Genomic DNA, 20,955 nt, shown 5'->3' with positions numbered 1-20,955 from the left:
TTTGGTGCGGCTGCTGCAGCTTCTGCTGTTCAATAGCATATTGTTTTTTTGCTTCTTCTGCGCTAGACAATCACAAGATTGCAATTTGAATTTGATTTGTTGTAGCACAGGGTGTGATAAAAAGTTGGATACAATTTTTTAAGGATTCGAAATTGATTCTTTTGAATCATCGAGCCTAGAAGACTGAAATGTATCCTTGGAAAGTATTAGTACTATGGGGCTTCATTAGTACTTCTTTCATTCACATTCTCTCAAGTTGGAATCATGGGTTTTGTCAGCTCATATACCATGGGAAATAGTTTGCAAAACCCAAATTGGGACCTTAAGAAAAAATAAAGTTAAACAAGTAAAAAAGCAGATAAGTTTGGCCAGGCCGAACTTTTAATACCTTCCACCATTTGGAACAATTTTGACAATTTAAAAAAAAAAATCGTTAAAATTCTTTTAAGATTTTAAAAATATTGAATGTGGCCGTTATATTAGGGTCTATACGATGAAGTGGACCTGCATAGGCAACTTTTGTCATAAACCATTACTATATTCAAATGCGAAACTTGAATAAAAAAACGGTGAATAATGTAGCTAGAATCATCAAAATTCCGAATATATTGGGCCAATACAAAGAAGTGGACCTGCAAAGACAATTTTCTGTTATAGGCTGTAGCATCCATTACGAACTTCAAATACCAAATTTGAAACGATTCGAGTGCATAATGTTGCTAAAATCATCAAAATACCGAATATCGGGAGGTATCGTTATGTGGGGGCTATATGAAGACGAGGACTTGCACAGACAATTTTCTGTCTTAGGCTGTAGCATCCGTTACGAACTTCAAATACCAAATTTGAAAAAATTCCGGTGAATACTGTCGCTAAAATCATCAAAATACTGAATATCGGCGGGTACCGTTATATGGAGGCTATACGAAGACGAGGACTTGCACAGACAATTTTCTGTCATAGGCTGTAGCATCCGTTACGAACTTCATATACCAAATTTAAAACATTTCCGTTGAATAATGTCGCTTAAATCACCGAAATGCCGAAAAAAAGGAGGTACCATATATGGGGGCTATACCAAAATGTGGACCTACATCCCCCATTTTCAATATCAAAAGTCCTGCAGACATAATACACATTTCTGTAAAATTTTATCCACCTGCTTCATTTTGCTCGGAAGCTAGAGTGATTTCCACAGATGGATAGACGGGCGGACATCGCTAAATCGACATAGAATTTTATGCTGATCAAGAATATATATTCTTTGTGGGGTCTAAAATCTATATTTCGAGGTGTGTGTTACAAACGGAATTACTTTTTGCCTTACCCTGTATCTGTAGATAATTTAATTTGTTCATATAAAAAATTCTGATAACTAATCATCTCTCTCCTCTCTTCTTCTTTCTTTGCAGAATTCGTGACTATGATGACATCGAAGTGAGCAGCTAAATTACTTCTTTTTAAGCTTTTCTATGTTTTTAAGATGTTGACGAAGACTGTAGCTGCTGTGCGCTCCAACACCGCGCCATCGCTATTGCTATGGGTATAAAACAACAACAACAACAAAATGATGATGAAAATATATATAATACCAACCAACAACTATAAAACAAATCTTAAAAAATAAATTAAATTAAATTTTACTATAACACCCCTCAAACAAAAACAACAACAACAACTTAAAATAATAATAATAAAACAAAATATTTAAAAAACAAAAAATAACGATGAAAATCAACTTGAAAATTTCTGAATGAAAACAAAAATTTAAGGAGAAACAACAACAACAACATTTAAATATAAATATAATTAAAATAAAGAAAGAAATGAAAGAATGAGAGAAAAACCCAGAAATATATTATAATAATAATAATAAAAACAAAAACCAAAAAAAAAATCAAACTTTAATATTATTAAACCAAAACAACAACAACAACAAGAACATACAACAGAAGAAGAATTATTCAAAAACCCAAGAAAAAAAGAAGAAATATATTACAAACCACAACAGCAACAACACAAAAACAGTTCAGATATTTAAGGCTCATTTTTTGAAAACCAAACCACAGCAACAACAAGAACAACCCATTCAGAACAACAGCAAGTTTTTTTAGATACAGGATTTGGGAAACAAACAAAAAGCAAAAATAGGAAAGATTGAATGAAACGATCTGCAAATCTGAAAAGAGAGGAGAGCGCAACTCTTCTAAGCCAGAACAACAACAACATAGCTATTGAAAATATAAACTTTTTTATTATTACAAATTATTATAAATATGATTACTATTAATTAATTATTACTACTTATAAATTAACTATTAATTTTATTGCCTTTTTCCTTCGGCGCTAATGGCTGCCGCCCATCCCTGTTTCTCCCCCCTCAAACAAACTAAACTAAAAAAAAAAAAAACAAAAAAGACCTTTTTCTATACAATATTGGTTAACAAAGAAATGAAGTTGTAGTTTTTAAACAAAAAACAAATGATGATAATTTTAAGGTAAAACAACAACAACAACAACAAAGATTCAAATATACCAGCAAAGCAGTCAGCCACTTAAAGATTTCTTCAAAATCCCCCAATGAAAAACTAAAAACCACTAAAGAAGAATTAACTAAAACTTGGTAGGAGTAGAAGAAGGAGGAGGATATTAAAAAAGACAGCCAAGAAAAAGAAGTAGGGAAAGAATGAGTGTGGGCTTTTTGGAATGGCCTGCCCATAAAATGTGTGTTCTTTTCCCCACTGTCAATACTTCAACTATGTTGAAAGCCTGTCTCATGTTTGGCCATGTTTCCGACTGTCTAGGCTGGCTGGCTGGCATAGCTGTTGTGTTGGCGGCGGCGGCTTTAATGGCATTGGCTTGGTGGGTGTTATGGCATTAAGTTTTAGTTAGTTTTCCCTTAAGAAAATTTTCACACACATTTACACACACATTTACACACACACACTCTCACACACAATTGCAGTCCTCGTTGATAGTAAGATAGTTAAAAGAGAAACAAAAAAAAATAAAAATATAAAAAACCACACACACACACTTAAACATATTTTGAATTCAGATACTTAAATTTAATTTTTAAACTATTTAACAAAAAAATGAAAAGAAAAGAAGAAACAAACCAAAAACAAATGGATCTTTAAACTTTAAAACAACAACAACAAATTACCAAACAAACAAAACGCTCTTCTTTATCACTCACACTTTCTTAAGCAAAACTCAATAAATGAACAGCAAATTAAGGCAGGCGCAGACAAAAGCAAAAAACAAACGAACATGACTATTTGTGAATATTAGAGATGGATTTGGACTAACTTATTTTCTGGAGGATCAAGAAGGCGATGCTGACAAATTAATCACATTTTGGGTTTAACTTTGGACAAGGAATTCGGGGTAATGAGAAGACTTAGTTTTTCATTACTGCGATTTCAAGTTTGTGGCTGCCATGAATTGGGAGAGGATCTAAAATTCCCTTTGAAATTTGTCCCCTGTAACATAAAATACAAGGGACGAAGGTTAAACTGTCACAGTGAAAAAGTAAACCCAAAGATTGGTGGTGCAATGAGGAGGGTGTAGCCTGGAAATACCATTCCTTCAGTCGACATATTTTCGATTACCAATTCATGATGTGTAATCTATACTTCACACCTTTTTTTGTAAAACTTTTCATAGGCAGGCTTGGTTCCCTATCTCTTAATTCTTTGCTTATCAGGCATGTCACAGAAGTTTTACGAAATCGATTTATTTCACCTTTTCCAAATCGTTACGATTTGCTTTTGCTTCTTCAGCACTCGTACGTTTTGAGTAATCCGGAAAAAAAATCATTTCACATTTTTGAAATAAAAATATGGTAACTCCATGAAAAAAAAGTCATAAACAAATTATTGACAATTAGAAAAGGAGTTTAAATTGTTTTTTATAATATAAACACCAAAAGTAAAAATGCCAGGGGCTTCAATACTTGCTGTAATGGATGAAGAAATAAATCAGCGGTCTACTGAAAAAATTCGTCGCCGGACATTGAGGAACGCATCAGATCCTTTATCTCACTCAAATGCAGAGTAAGGATCCACCAGCAATGAGTTATTTTCAAATTTATTTTAATGATAATTTATTTCTACAGATTTATAACTTATTATCGGCTAAATAAAGAAGCTTTTGTTTTAGTTTTGGAAAAAAATTCTCCCCACCTCAAACGTTCCAATATACCGGCTATTATCCAGCTTGCAACAACGCTTAGGTTTTTGGCTACGGGTGCATTTCAAGGAGTTATAGGTAGAGATGTGGAGCTAAGCCTTGGGTTGTAAGTACAGTTTCTACAATTATGTGGAGAGTTATTAATGCAATTGAAGCTGAAATTTGTCCACATTGGATCAAGTTAAGAATCTCTTCCGAAGAAAAAAGAAAGTCGAAATTGTACTTTTTTGAAAATTATGAAATTCCAGGAATTGTAGGATGCATTGACGGAACTCACGTTTTTTTGTTTTTCCCCTTTCTTGCTTTTTGGTCTGTCAGTTGTACATTTCTACACCTTCTTCTTCAACACATATGGCAATAATTCAACAATACAAGTCTGCCGTTCATATTTTTGCGTTTTCATCATGGATTAGAAAAATAATAGATTTTTTGTAAAATAAATTCCAAAAACATGTTCATTCTAAGAGAATTTGGTTAATACAATATTTTCTGTTAAATTTATGTGTCTTCGGTTAATTTTTTACGTTAAAATCACTAAACATTTCAATTTCACCCTGCTTTTTGAAAGTGATATCAAAACGCAAAATTTTTGCGTTTTCCGTTTTTTAGAGAAGCTAAAACCGTTTTCGTTTTCACTCTTGAACGATTTTACATTCTGTGACATGCCTGTATAATCATGTTTCAACAACAACAACAAGAACAACAATTACAAAATATATAACAAAACATCAACTATATATAACAACAAAAAATAATAATTGAATGAATAATGGATGTTGCTTTTTTCCCAACGCAGCCAATGACTAATGTTAATTCGATCGATACACGTTGTATTTTCCCTCGCCCCAGAGGTTGGTGATTAAGAAGGAAACAACAACATCCAACCAATTAACATTAGTCAATTAGCTCGGTTTTGAAATAAGTTTGTGCGAGTATTGAAGATTTAAATAAACAACAAAAAAAAAAAAAAAACAACTTTCCCCCTGACTTCTTCTTTCTAACAATTTTTGAGAACAAAACAAACAAACCAAAAAAAATGAAATTAAACAACAACAAATTATGCATATATCACGAAATCTCTATATATATGATGAATAAAAAGAAAAATGGGTAAGAAAAATACAACAAAAAACAATGTTTTTGTTTTTCTTTGATTTTTTACATTTAGCTAAAAAAGAATTTAATGAAGGAACTACTTTTCCAAATTAGCTCGCGCTAATTTATTTGTGGTAGATATATATGGCCGCCATATCATTTTCACTTTGGATAATACTTACTACTTCGTCGTGCTAGCTCGTAATTTCACAACTACATAAGGCAAAAAATTACAAGACCAGGAAAGTTAAGGGGCGCGGGATTGTAAGCCCAGCCCCCCATCATAATTCCATTTTACTTTCCACACTAACTAAAGCAAAAAAACCAAACACCTTCCTCACAAAATACGAAAAAACTCGATTCTTTCTTTTTTTCTATTTAATTTTCAATACTAAGCTTTACAAAGATGAAAACCATGAAAACCATTTTTTTTTAAAAAACAAATATTTAATGTTGTATTTATATTGTCATGAAAAAGAATTGAATTGGCTTTAACAAAAAAATACTAAATAAAGAATAAATAAAAACTATAAACGAAACTGATGGAAAACAATCAAAACATACTGGAGGAGATTTTTCTAAATTTGGAAGGAAAGGAGGAGTTGGGAGAGGGAGGGATGGGTTTGAAGTGAAATTGGAAAATGATTTACGGGTGTCAAAAAATTCGATAGATTGGGGTATGGATTTGGAGCTGTTGTAGGGAGTTAATTAGAGTTAGACGATTGCTTTGAAGTGAAATTGAAAGGGGAAAAGAATTTAGGGGTTTCAAAAAATTCGATAGTGAGGTATGGATTTGGAACAGTTGTGGGAGTTCGTACTCAGACGGTTGGTTGAAAGTGGAAAAGGATTTAGGGGTGTCAAAAAATTCAATAGAGGGTGAGGTATGTATTTCAAACACTTCTAGAGAGTTCGTTCTCAGACGATTTCAACTCCTCTTCTTTGAGGAGTTGGGAATGTAAAGCTGATTTTTTAAAAGATTGAAAGAATAAAGAAGGATTTTGTAAGGAGGAAGCTCTTTCAATAAAGTTCGTTGATAAACTTCTAGACGTTTTGAAAAGGGTTATGGTTTTATGGATCCCATTTGATCTTTTAAGAAACTATCATTGATAAGCATTGGTTTTATAAGAAAGTGGTTCTTGCATTTTTCTAAAATTTGCTGCAATAAAGAAAGGTTTTGGAAGAGGAAGCCACGTTCGTTGGTAAATTTATAAGACATCTGGGAGAGAAATATTTGGAAGAAATCAGGGAAGACCTAAATCCTATTTGATCTCTTTAGAAATTATCATTGAGGAAGGGGTTTGGAAAAACTGTGGAAAGTTCAAATGAAATTCTTGACGATCAAAAAGTCAACGGAAGAAAAGATGGGATTTATATGTGTTTCGTTGGCAAGGCTTGTTGAGGACGATAACCATTTTAAGATCTTGTGTTCATTGGTGTGGCGAGGGAGGTTCTTTGGTCTATTAAAAAAAGAATTAAATTTTATTCCATACATTTCCAGCGGTGTTGAAAATTGGTCTTGAAATTTTGCATTTTAAACGAAAATGACTTTCCGTAGGGGACAGGAGGGTTGCTCTTGCATGTTCAAAAGTTGGGCTGATTTCGTCTGAATTTACCAAATTAACATAAAAGGTAAATGGTTTCTTCTCAGAACAGGTAATGTATTGAACGGATATAGTTGCATTGGGGGTTCCATGCAAAGAGAGAGTCGATTCGGTCAAAAATGATCCTTGTAAAGCAATATGAATATAAGTTGTATACAGGGTGAGATAAAAAACCTGCAACAATGTCAAACGCCATAATTTGTACATTTTTTAATTTTATTAAATGAATGCAAAAAATGTCGGAAATAGCATCAAATTTTAGAATAAGTTTAGATTTGTTCGAATTGGTCACCTTTGGCACGAATTATGGCGATCAAACGGCCAATGAAACCGTCACACGCTGCCCGAATGTTGCTCTGCGGTATTTTGGTCCATTCCCGGCGAAGCACTTGCTTGAGATGATCAACATTTCGGTATTTTTTAGTGGCAACCTTGCTTTCCAAATTACTCCAGACACAGTAGTCCAACGGCTTGGTATCCCGAGATTTTGGTGGCCATTGTGCGCTAGAAATGAAGCAAGGAACCTCATTTTGTAACTATTATTGGGTGGCGCGTGCTGAGTGCGTTGGTGGTCCTGTTGGAATGTCCAAGGTCTGCGGCCAAAATGTATGCGTTACCAAAGCTTTAATAAAAATATTTTCGCGATAATATTCGGCATTTATTCTGAAGCCACGGTCGATTAATGCGAGCGGAGAGCGACCATTGGTTGTTATCATCACCATGGCTGGCGCTTGAGTTCTGGTGGTCAACCAAAGGTGCACATTTAACTTTTACAGCTGTCGGACGGGTGGCTTTCTACCAGCAGTCTGAACTCGGTTGCAGTTTTTTCATCTCACCCTGTTTATATAGAAGAATAATTATAAATTCAGTTATATTTTCTACGGGGTTCACAAAACATATACATTCGACACAATTCCAAGAAATCTCAAAAAATTAGGGGATTTAAAAGCAGAAATTTGTTGTATTTCCAGATTAGAATTTCGAAAATTTCCCAAAATTTCCCTATTTTCGAATCTCTAGTTTGTGGTTGGAGAATATATAGAAATCCAGAGTTTGTTTACTTTTTTAACTTTATCTTTCAAATCATCCACCTTGAGGACTGTGATGTTTTGGTGAAGGAAGCTTGGGGATGACTGACTGCTATTCCGAATACATAAACATCTAAGTGGTTAGTATTTTATTTTCACATATTCTTTGTCATGTTTTATTTATTTTAATCATTTATTTTCTTGTTTTTCTTTGTAGACTTAAGGAAATCTTGAATGTGGCGACTTTTTGATAATGAAAAGCAAAAAGGGATTAACATAACCTATAAAAATATGCAAAATGATAATTATATAGTAAATGAATTGATTTCTAAGTTTAGCTATTATTTTTTATTCATTTTCCAATATATTTTCATTTTAGGCTTAAGAAATGCCGATGAATAGGATGTCTTCGAGGAATTACAAAACATAACCTATACAATTTTTGTGAGGTTATTATTCGAATGAAAGTAAAGATCTAATAAAAATTTTGATTAACTCAAAGCCGACTGGATCATATGACAAATTTGCTTTGCAAAATCTCATTTTGAATTTATTTATACAAATATAAATTCAAAATAAAATATAACAAAGCAAAAGCTTCTATGACATCAGAGACTATACATTTGTTCTCCGATGAACTGAGAGTCCTGGAGATATAAGGAACCAAATTTGTCATATGATCGAATAGTTTTAGATACTAATTTTGCTAATTTTGTCTTAAGCTGTTTGTTAACTGTATCTCAATTTAAAAATAACAACAAACTTGGCCTGATGAGGGTGTGTATTGTCAACCAAAACGAAAACCAAATTGTCTTATATGAAAACAAATGATATTTACTCTTCCTATATATATTTATGAAACAAAACCAACAACAAATACACAAAAAACAAACAAAAAAAATTAAATTATTTTTTAACTTAAACCAAATGCACAAACAAATTGATGTTGTAAACTAAAATTAGAATTCACAAACAAACCAAACAACAATGTAACCTAGAAAAGTAATTAAACCTTAAAATACTGTTGTGTTTCTAATCAGTTTTCTTCCTTACAGAACAAACTATCTCTATATTCTCATATTATTTCTAACAATTTAATAAGGTAGGAGGGCCATTGTTGGTACTAAATTTTGGCACATTCTGGGGTTATTGTCATTATTAGGGTTAATTATATCCATTATGAAAGAAAACCGAGTTTTGAAGAAGAAAAAAGAGGAGTGCAGATTATAAGTCTACCTATAACTCTCTCCTTTCCCCAAAATCAGTTTCTTCCCTTAAAACTTTCTGAATTAAGAAACCTTTTAATGGAATGATGACAACATTTGAGTTACCTACGTTGGCCTACCACCTACCTACAACCATTTCGTTTAACCTAATTAAAATTCTTAATATCCCACAATGAAAAATGGCAACCAAATGAACTTAAATTTACACAAAAAAAGTAAAAAAAAATCTATAAAATATATATATTCTAACATAAATGAAAAATTAAAGCCAATGCAGATTTCACGGGTCCATCTAGAATCATCGAGGATAAACATTTGGAACACCCAATGTTGTTGATGATCCTATGGTGGACCATAACATGACACCTACACTTGGCTTCCCATCTCAACTTATAATCGTGTTAATTATATAATAGAATCGAAATAAAAATTTCATTGATTGTATGAGGCAGCCACATGTTTTCGTCTCTTCTTCCTTATCGTAATTTAAAAAAAAAAACAAGAAAAACGAAAAAATATACTTATTTTTTGATAGAGTTAAGATAACAAAAAATAACATTATTTATATAAAAAAATAAAGCTTTACGAAAATACCAAACAACCAAAACATATAAAAATTAATATAATTTATCAATTATATGAACAAAAAATAAACGACTAACATATTTATATTTTAAATGGAAAGCAAAATCAAACTGAAAATAACCCTTAAAAAAAGAAAATAAATTCCCCTCAGAAAAAGGGAAGGGCGGAAGGTCAGTGGAAATTTTATTATTTTTTTTACCTATGGATCTTTGCTGTTATCTGTGTAAAGGAAATCAAGAACCGATTTGGTTGGAAGTTTTGTTAACTCACTGGACGATAGCTGTAACCTATTGAATTAAATCTCCTTTATAAATCTTCCGCTTAATGTTGCTAATGGAAGGTCAACATAGGAGGCATGAGTCAAACTGTCACCCATCGCTTGATAACTCAAGGGTTTCAAGGTTTGAAGAAAATATTTAAACATAACTTGGTTTTAGAACTTCAATACTTAAGACCTTAAATTTCCTGGCCTTCCATCCTTCTCACAAATTATCCTTACATAATTGATGTGTAATTGCAATATAATTGAACTCCTCTCTCTCCTTAAACAACAAAAACAAATCAATAAAGTGAAAATTTATTTGAATAACAATAACAATTTAAATACTACAAACTGAAATATAATTGAAATGAAATAAAAATTGATTTTCCATGTTAATTTGTATAATCAATGAGAAAAGTAACAACAATGATTTAATATACATAAATAATATAATGATAACAACAACAAAACCAACAAACATGTCTCTATTCTATTTAAATGAAACACATGAACAAAACTATAACAGAAAAATAAAATTTAAATAATTAAACGGAAAATTCTTGTTATTAATGGGTTTGGAGGGGTTGTGGGGGATGGACTCTACATGAGACATATTTGGAATGCAATAAATGTTTACTATTTCTCATATGTCAATAAAGAAATATATTCAGGCATATTTCGGGACGGCCTAATCTTCATACCTTTTTACCACTTTGGTTGGGGTTATTAATTTTTTTTACTCTTTTTGTTCCTTCCTCTAAAAGTTCCCATTTAATCTTGCGTATTTTCTTAAATAAAAAAATATATTAAAAACATAAGTAAAAATTCTCTATTTTTCTACTTCCAATCTTTGAAGATATGGTCTTATATAAAGACGCATATTTCATATGGTCCCCATGGAATACTGCATATTTTCTGAAATTAAACAAATGTTGGAGAATATTAGTAAAATTACTATATTTCTCCCAACCTTAGAAGGTTCCATTTAGATAAAGGCTGGCCAAAAGAAGAAACAGGTCATAGTCCAAGAAGTCGATTAACTCTCTTTCAAAATTAAGCAGAAGTGGTTCTGGGATGTAACGATTTCACTGGTTTATTTGCTAGAGTTCTGCTGAAGTTCCAAAGCCTCCTTTTTCTTTAAGATTTGAACTATTTTCTTGAATGTTAACACACGGTCAGGAAGAGTAATTTGTGGATGTTTGTTTATAAATATATTTAAGTTAACAAAGTTTCCAGTATCCAAGTAAAAGTGAAGATACCACGCCAAATGCAGTTCTAAAATGGCAAAGGTTTAGTAAAGGCACCATGTCGAAAGTTGGGTTAAATGTCACTCAAAACGACAATAGAAAGGACTAAAAATTGCGTGCCAACGTTGGAGAGAAGATATTTTGGAAATTACAGGAAGTAATTCCATTCTTAGTATGTAAAAATGATTTGGATATTTTGATTGCCACTTTCCTATGAAAAGATGGGCGCTGGTGCCACAAAGATGCCATCCATATCACATCATCTGTGACATTGAACAGTTTTGCTGGACCTCTTTGCTTTTTATTCTCTCTCCAATATCGACATGCACATTATCTATTCTCCTTCTTTATTTATTTGCATGTTATTCGTATATTTCACATATAAGTTTGAAATTGAGCTATGTTCTTGATTTCCCGCCATTTTTAGCGCGTCTTTTACTTGTCCATATCTAATGATTTCGCTTTCATTGTTGAACCGTCTTGTTCGTTTGTTTGTAACGGATTTTTTCTCTTGACTTTCAGTAAATAAGGGACCCTTAGATCTACTTGAGGCTTTCATTTTACAGGGTGACATACTCCAGAAAGCAATGCTTTTCGTTTTTCTGTTATGGCAATACTCTTTGGTCTCGCTTGTACATATGAGTTGCCAACCATATGTTTAGTGGCAATGCTTCTCAACTGTGTATGGATAACAAGACATTGCCATTTGCATTTTCAATGTGGAATTGATTGTTAAATTAGAATAGGAATTTAAACAAATATATGTATTATTCTTTTATAAATGTAAAAAAATGTCCATGTACCTTAAGGTGAGAATATATAAAAAGCTTTTTGACTAGCTTCTTCGTATAGGAACAGGGGAGTTTTATGTTAACTTAGTTCGGTTTTGGCGGTTTTCGTTTGGCTGCTGTACAATTTCTGCAGGAAAGGTAGTTCGACAAACCTAATCTGTGCATTTTTACATATTAAACTATATTTTAGGACAGTAATGTAAACAGTGAAACTGGTTGTGTTGACATGCCATCTTGTAAAAGCTTTTTGGCATTTAGCGCTTAACAAGGTTTTATTTTTTATGTTTACTACCCTTAAGAGCTTAAAGCCTTGTGACAACTGGTTACAATGTAAACATATACTACGACTAGTAAACAATTAAATAGAGCTTTAAAGCATTTTAATTGTATTTGTTGCTTCAGTTTTATTATGACATGTGCAGTGTTGCCATATCGGTATGTTTCACTATAAAATCGACCAACAATTATACAATAAAATAAAGAGGAGCACAAGGTCCAATATTGACATTCTATATTGAAGGGCTCGACTTCTATACAAAGACATTGGTGAGTTCTATTAGCAGACCATTATTTAATAGCAAATGTAACTATGATATTTATATAAATCGCCTTTTAAATCCGCTTACTCATTTGCTGTTAATTATTTTTTAGAAAATTGCTGGTAATTGTAAACTCCCATCCCTTAAGTAGTCCATGTTTTCCAAGTATGTTTTTTCAACCGTTTCTCTACACAAATCACTTCAATAATTCCCTCTAAATCTTTTTATTTAGAATTCTATTTTTTAGAAAATTGCTGGTAATTGCAAACTTCCATCTCTGGACCAATTGTCAGTTGTCATTTCTATAGAATGGCATTAAGGTCTTCCGTCAAGAATAGAATATGGTAAAATCCTTCCGGTATTCTACGAGAATACTTCCGAGCCCTTTAATCGAAAATATTATGTTTTAAGAGATCATGGGAACACATCATAGCTTCCATAAGAAGATGGACAGCTCTTCCATTGCAAGACTTTCAGGGCTTTTATGAAAAGATTTTTGGAAGATATAAGAAGTCCTTCCGATATTTTATCCAAGATTTTTGGTCGGTTCGCAGGTTTTTATCAATTTTCAATCCCCAAATGGCAACTTTCTCTTTACTTCAAAGCTTTCGAATGAACTTTTTATTTGAATTATTACACTTGTTGTTGTTTTGAAGTTTACTACCTTACACACTGAGAGAGTATCCTAGTGTGAAAGAGAGAGTATCCTAGCCAAAACAATCAGCTTCCTTTAGTCGAAAAAATGCCGCCTGTATTTTGATTCAGTTGTAGGCTGGATATTGAACGAAAAAGTTCGTTACGTGTCGTGTTGCCCGGTGATGTGTGCGTGCTTGAAGTGAACGTGCCACAAATAACAACAACAACAGCGACAGCAGCAAAAAACAAAAACAAACAGAAAAGATTTCAAGTAGATGTGATGTGGACGACGACGAAGACTACGGTGATGATGATGATGTCGAGTATACGGCCTGGTAGCTCGCATCGAGTATAATGTGAGGGAAAGTGTGGAAAATGTAAATAAAGCTAGAAAAGAAGCAAGACCATGGCATGGAGCATAAAAATGGAGTCGAAGAATCTCGGTCTTGCAGTGGAAAAGTCAACAATGGTGGTACCATAGACCCGAAAAAACGAAAAGAAGAAGAGTTTCTTTTTGGTGAAAGTGAAAGCATGTGTTCTATATATTGTGTTAATGTTGAAGTGAAAGTGAAAAGTTCCACAGAGCTTGAAAATGTCAACAATTAATGAGGTTAAAAAAACGGAAGGAATAAACAGCCAATGAGTACTAGATATAGGAGATATCAACTCACACACACACACACATAGTTGCATATTTATACAAAGTGCCATGTTTATATTATATGTCTAATTATCTGATAAGTAAGAGTTTAGAGTTTTCACAAAAGGGGAACTTAATTTCCGGTCCCGTATTCGGGAGAGATTGTAGATCTAGAAATTTGGAAAAATGATTTTAATAGAGCTGTCTATTTTTTACTGACACACAGATTGTTTGTTTATTTGTACGTATAGTATGTTGTTATGCATGTATTTGTGTGTAAAATGAAAAAAATACTCACAGCTATGCCGCGTACCGCGTACACACATCACATATTATTGACGCTTATGTCCTTGTGATTTTTTACATTTCCGCTATCCAAACAACCTACCTACCAACCATCCAAGCAACCAACCAACCAGCCACTCACAACATCAACCTATTCATACTCTAGCTATCTTGATGTTGTTGGCTTTTTTGTTGCTGTTGCTGCTGCTGCTGCTATTTTTTATTAATATTGTCTGAGGTTATTTTTGTTATGGTGGCCGTTGTGTTATTCTATTTTTCAATTTGAGGACTATGCTTTCTTTTTTGTTGGTGGTTCTGGATTTTCAGTTTAAAAGAGAAAAAAGAGAAGCTGAAGATGGAGTAGCTTGTAATGGCCACTTGTAAGGCTTTTCTTTTATTAACTCAATATGGAAGACCATCTTAGCAAGACATTTGCAATCGAGTGGATTTAGTTGTCTAAGCGTGCACTTAGTCATTTTTTAAATCAGCTAATTGATAGCAATTGCAAATTCCCTTCTCTGAATCACATGTAAAATTAATACAACTCTGTACTTTACAATACTGGCCGCCGAATTACAGCGATGGTCGAGTTTATAGCTCGCCCACCCAACATATTCATTTACAATCTGTAGATTATTGCAAACTCCCATCTCTGAACTAACTGCAAATGCAACTCTGAATATCAACAAATTCGCCTGCTAATTGTCATCAATCATATCCCTTAGAAAGCTGTTGATATTTATAAACAATTGATTGTAATTCTAAACTCCCATCCCTGAACTAACCCAACTAGGTTTTTTAACTGATTTTTCGCAAAAATAATTCCGAACCTGGTGGCTCTCTCCGAAACCTAGGTATTCCCTGCCATACCCCCTGGTAAACGTTACCATCGTACTCCACTAATAAATAAACCTTGTTTTTATAAAAACAACAATAAAAGGATTAGGCCTGACCATTTTACAACAACAAAATACTATGGTATCCCGAACAAACAAGCCAACACGGTTCTGTTATTTTTTGATCTTTAACATTTAAAATTGATTCTTGATCCCTTACCTAAAAATGATCTTGTAATTGTAAACTTCCATCTCTGGGACACATGTCATTTATTTATTTTTGAACATTGCCTTTTACAATTGATTCTTGATCCCTTACATAAAAATTATCTTGTAATTGTAAACTCCCATGTCTAGACCACATACCAGTGAAATTCTACTAGGTGTTTCTTTTTATCTTCATTTGAATATTGACTTTTACAATTGATTCTTGATACCTTACCTAAAAATTATCTCACTTCTGTAAACTCCCAACCCTGAACAAACAGGTTTATTCTCAATGACCCCTAATTATTCCCCTTTTAATCTTAGTTATGGAAATTGTAAACCTCCATCTCTGAATAAATTTGTCAAAGCAATACAACTCTGTGTTTCCACTCTGTGTTCACTTCACAATATGGTCAGCTGATCGTTGAACTCTTAGCTACAAATTTTCTCACAAAAACAATTTAAATTATTTTATATCCCATACCTGAACTAACTATCCGTGGAATCTAAATCTGGCTTTTAATTAATTATTCCCGTTTTGGCAGCTGTAAAGGCTAATACAGTCCACGTAATGCAACTCTGCTTTCCAACTATACCGCATAAATAACCTTAATCATTCCCTATTTAAAAATTGCATTTTTAGTGGTAATTGCAGACTCCCTTCTCTGAGTGAGATGTGACAGCAATGCAACTTTGGGTATGTGCTAATTCTCTATTTTTTATCTGATTAACCACCGAAATAACCCCAATCATAACCTCGTTATAGGGTAAATAATGATGTTAATTGTAAGCTCCCATCCCTGACTCACTAGTGAAAGCAACTCTGTTTTTCTAGTAAATACCTTCATAATAATGGCGGTCACAATTAGTTAGATAAATTTAGATTTATTTTTATTAGATATATTTATTACCTCAATATTACCCCAAAATTAATGTTTTAGATCAATGTAAACTCCCATCCCTGAGCTTAGGGTCCATGTAATGCAATTCTGCTTTTCAATTAATTCTCGACACAAAAAATGCAGCATTTCCTAATAATCAGCTGATGATGTCGTTGGAAATTGCAAACCCCATTTCTGAGTTACTTGTCAATTAAAAAAAAAAAAACAAATTTATATTTAATTAATTAATTATAAATGCAATTCAACTTTATGAAATCAGATAAAATAAATTCTTATAAATCTTATAAATAGCCCTAATTGGATTTTGAAATTCTTGAAAATTGCTGCTGCCAAGCTCCCATCTACGTATTTAACTTCTCGCAATCCCCTCCCTGAATTTATTGTCCATCTAATGATCCGTTCTTCATCAGAAATAACCCCAATTAGCTTCACCTTGATCAGCTGGTAATGTTGATGGCAATTCTAAACTTCCATCTTTGTATCACTCGTCAAAGAAATGCAACTCTGTGTTTCTAGTGAAGCGCTTTACAACACTGGCCGTCACAATCAGTTGATCGTTGATCGTCTAACGAAGGCAGAAGAAATCATTTAAACTAAACTATTAAACTGTTAACATTTGTTTTTAATTGAAAACTGAATAGAAAACTAAGGAAGAACAACAACAATGTTCTGTTGCTGCTTTTTTTGTCATAGGAAACCTCAATTGAAGCATCCACGGAAACACGGACATAATGAAGTATTTGGCAAGTATATGAAAGACATGGAATCGAGGGATTTGTTAAATGGGTGAATTCTTTGTTGGTTTTTTGATTCGTCAGTTATATCGATTTGATGAGATACTGTTTTGAAATTGATTTATTTATGATATCATGATAAGATCTGCGGCGTATGTATGTCTTGTCTTGTGTCATTTTGTCATTTTTTGGTTATAATAATTCTTTTTAAATTCTAGGCACCATAATGATGGGCTGAAGGGAGGTTTTTGAAACGAACAGGAGAGGGGTAGAGAGAGAGAGAGAGAGAGAGAAAGACCAGAATGAAGTACTTATAATTGAGTTTTTATAGACGTTTTGAATGTATTATTTATAGACTCTCAAAAAGGGACTTTTTTAAGAGGCAAGGAAAGTGGAAAGCTTTTTGGTTGAGAGGTAAACTATTTAAATGCAACCAAAAATAATTATAGATAATTCATATGGAGTTAATCTTTATAAATCTCTTCAAGGAATATTACTATGAAGATAGCTTTTTTGACGAGATGTAGGAGAGGTGAGGTTAAAAACCGGCCAAATAAGAATAATTTTTTCTTTATTTTATTCTTTCGCAGATCAAGAATTAAAGAAGTGGGCGTCGGCATTGGGGGATTTTTTATAGATGTTCCGCATCTATAAGGGGAACCTTGAGTTTTTTTTTAGCAGAAAGCTAATGAAAGAATTATTTTTAAACCTGGTTATTGGTTATTGATGATCCAAGCTGAAGGGAGTTTTTAGACGAGCTGAAGGGATAAAGATATTGAAGATGTTAGAAACGACTGGAAAAAAAGAAGAGAGGCCAGAAGGGAGTTCGTCAGTCGTCCAGAAAGTAGTATACACCTAAGTCTGTTTTTACACGGTCTTTTTGTACACGGTTTTGATATAACACGGTTTGAAAATTGAATATTTTTAATTTTTTTTACACGATTTTATTCCATTTAGCACGATTTGAAATTTTATGTACTTAAGTTTATTTTGTCAAATTTGATTTTTGCGAAGTATGTTCATATCACAAAAAAGTATTTATGAAAGAAAAAAGTCTGAAACCATCGATAGTATCGATAGTTTGCGAACACTAGCTTAAAGATTTAAGTGAATTCCCCTTTAGCGCGTACAAACAATTTTTGCTGGTCAAAGCAAATGTGAATAGCACTAATTTAGGGGAATTCCCTTTATGTGCATACAATAAAATTTACTGGTCAGAGCAATTGAAACGTGTTAATATTTTGTAAACTGTCAATGCAATAAGTCGCGTTTGGTAAAGAAAAAATTAAAAAAATTAAAATTCTTGTTTTTCACTGATTTTAATAGGTTTTAGAGATTAGGAACAAATCACCCATTTTTGTATAAGATCAATGTCTTTTTTTACACGTTTCTTTTTTACACGGCTTCTTCTGGAACCAATCTACCGTGTAAAAACAGACTTAGGTGTATATAAGAGAATTGAGGGAGTTCTTCACAGATGACCCTAAAGTTATTTTTTAAAGCAAACTAGAGGAGTATGTTTGTAGCCGAGAGGTGACCATTTACTGACAACCCGAAGGGGTTGTTTATAAATCATTTGAAGCTAATCTTAATATACATAAGTCTTCTTGGGGGCTTTATGAGCCATTTCAAGGAAGTCTGAATTTACACCCGAAGGAAATGTTTATTAGGGTCCTAAAATAAATGTTTATTGACGACGCCAAATTAAGGGAGTACTTTTAGACTTGCTGAAGGGTTTCAGATGTTAAAATCGCCCAAAGAAAATAGGAGCATTTGTAGTCGATTTTTGAATGGGTTTTATAGTCGCCCAGAAATGTATAGGAGACTTGAGAAAATGCTTTACAGATGATCAAAAAGGGATCAATTAAGGGAACTATAGAAGAGGTTTTTAGCTGATGGTAGAATGTTTAATTCTTTGTAGATCATATTAAGTTTATTTTTATAAAAGTAAACAAGGGTGCCCTTTGGGCTCCTTAAATGGAGTATAAATTGACGACACGCAAGGAATATGCATGGTAGAATTAGTTTTACCATTGGAATATGTTTCATTTCTATAGAAAAAATATGAAGCTTCATTTTTTTATAGAAAAGCTAAACATATTTCCATAGTTGGAAGAATCTCCCCCAATTCATAATTGATTGACATTTTAACTTCCTTAGCCATATCATCAATGTACGAATATCTTTGACCATGTGTGTGTGTACATGTGTGTGCGCTTTCAGTTCCAAAGAAACTGAAAATAACTCCTCAGATGTTTTTTGTTTGCTTCAATTTAATGGGAAATTAAAATACAGATGAAAACCACCTCCACACAAAACGGTAGACGAAATGAAACCGCAAAGAAATCAATTTGGTTTACCGCCATTACCCTTCAAAGCTTGTTAACCTAACGAAGCATGAAGTGAAGTGAAAACAAAAAGCAACAAAAAATATATAATATCAAAAAGGAAATTCAAAAGAAAACCCATGAAACATAACATAAATAATGTAATAACAATTTAATGGAGAAAATGCCACTGCATCCCTTGAGCGAGTGATGTGGAAAAATGTCAAAACATAGCACGGATCGACCAACCGTATGTCCGCAATGTCAATTAACCTCAATTAGTTGGCTGGCAATGTCAGTTCAATCGCCTCGAATTCAAAGCAAAACAAAACAACGGATTCAATCAGTTAATCGCCACGCTTAAGTGGCCCGGTATTTGGTGTTACAAGTATTTGTCCCGCGCGAGTGTGTGTGTGTGTGCGACATATGATTGTATGCGTGTGTCGAAAACGTTTAAGTGCCAGCAATTAAGCTAAGTGTTACAATACAAATGACCGATCGCGTGAGCCTTAATCCGCCGGGGCGTTATGCCCGCGTCAGCCCTTCGCCTGGCCGAGGCATGAAAGTGGCCTATGCTCCGTGTCCGCTGTTCGATGCCCAGGATGTTGAGCTGGGCGGCAATTGCCTGGCCATACCCATGTCATCGCTGCAGCCGCCGCAATCCAAGTCTTCGAAAACTCCAACAACAACAGTTGCCGGCAAGACTCCAGGGCCCAATGGAAATAAGAAAGGTTTGTTGCATGTATTTGTTTTCTTACGTATGCACATATACGCATATCTGCTTGTGTTGGTAAGTTCCTTTTGGTGATTTATTACAATTTGATGTGGCCACTGGGCCTGAATGTGCGTGCGCCGTGTGCCGGCCAACTTATGATTGGCGTATGATTACCATCGTTGATTATACGTAGTCTGGCCGACAGACCAACTGACGTTAAATAAATATAACGTATACGCATTGCAGTATTCTAAATTCCTCTTGTGTGATACACCTCTCTTCCATCTCCCTCTCTCCTTTTTTGTGTCATCTCAGCTACTTTAATTTATTTCTTGATGCCTCTCTTTGTGTGTGCGTGTGTGTGTGTAAAATATTAAAGAAAAACCAAGCCAACCACATTGTGCAAAATCATTGGCGTAATTTAACACAAACATCCTTACACATCCTTTCGCCAGCTCATCATTCCGTTTAGGACCCATCATTAAAAAACACTTTTATGCGAGTGCCAAAAAACTGTCAAGCAAATGAGAACGAATGTCGACTTTTTTTAGTAGAGTCAAAGCGGCTGCTGAAGCCAGCGCCAACATTTAACTTTGCCAGGATCTTGGCTAAGATGCGGATATGTGTCCATATGTCCTCTAAAGTGTTTTGCAAAAATATTTGGTCGCTCGTTCGGTTAGCTGTGTTAGCGGAAGTTTTTATGGTTTTAAATAGACAAAGTCGGTGCTATGCATGCATGGCTTGGCTTGCCATCTGAACAAGTCATTGTCATTTGTTTTTAATTATTTCTATTGTTTGTTTTTTTGAGAGAGAGAGAGAGGAAAGAGAAAGTGAAGGGTTTTCTCATGATGTTGAGGATTTAAGTCAATGTTGGGGAATTTTTTTAAAGAAAAAACATAAAAAAATGTCAAATTCAAGTTAAGACAGATTTTTTGAAAACAAATGTGAATTTTGGTAAAACTTTGCTTCAGAAAAATAAATCCAATTAAACTTTTTTTTTCGATAATGAGGTTTTTGTGAGTTATTTTTCCAGGAAAATTAAATTTCTGAAAAATTATAAGTTTCTATTGAAAAAATTAGCGACATTTTTCTACAGAAAACCTGT

The 20,955-nt window shown here is 33.4% G+C and overlaps 1 protein-coding gene across 4 annotated transcripts in view; it reads left to right on the top strand.

The window, feature by feature from the left end:
* The window catches only part of LOC101890483 (calmodulin), a 49,555-nt gene extending 39,777 nt beyond the window's left edge, over window positions 1-9,778 (top strand). For 2 of the 4 annotated variants that reach the window (XM_020036089.2, XM_059128936.1), the window contains one exon: window positions 1,413-9,778. In XM_020036089.2, the coding sequence (XP_019891648.1) occupies window positions 1,413-1,441 (29 nt within the window). In that variant the 3' untranslated portion in view covers window positions 1,442-9,778. The remainder of the gene's footprint in view (window positions 1-1,412) is intronic. The other 2 variants (XR_009343716.1, XR_009343717.1) reach the window with 2 other exon arrangements.
* The last annotated feature ends 11,177 nt before the right edge of the window (window positions 9,779-20,955 follow it).

Source organism: Musca domestica, unplaced genomic scaffold, assembly GCF_030504385.1.
Source record: "Musca domestica strain aabys unplaced genomic scaffold, Musca_domestica.polishedcontigs.V.1.1 58, whole genome shotgun sequence".
Classification (NCBI taxonomy): Eukaryota; Metazoa; Arthropoda; class Insecta; order Diptera; family Muscidae; genus Musca; species Musca domestica.
Note: the sequence above shows the minus strand (reverse complement) of the source record. Positions and strands in the feature narration are given on the sequence as shown.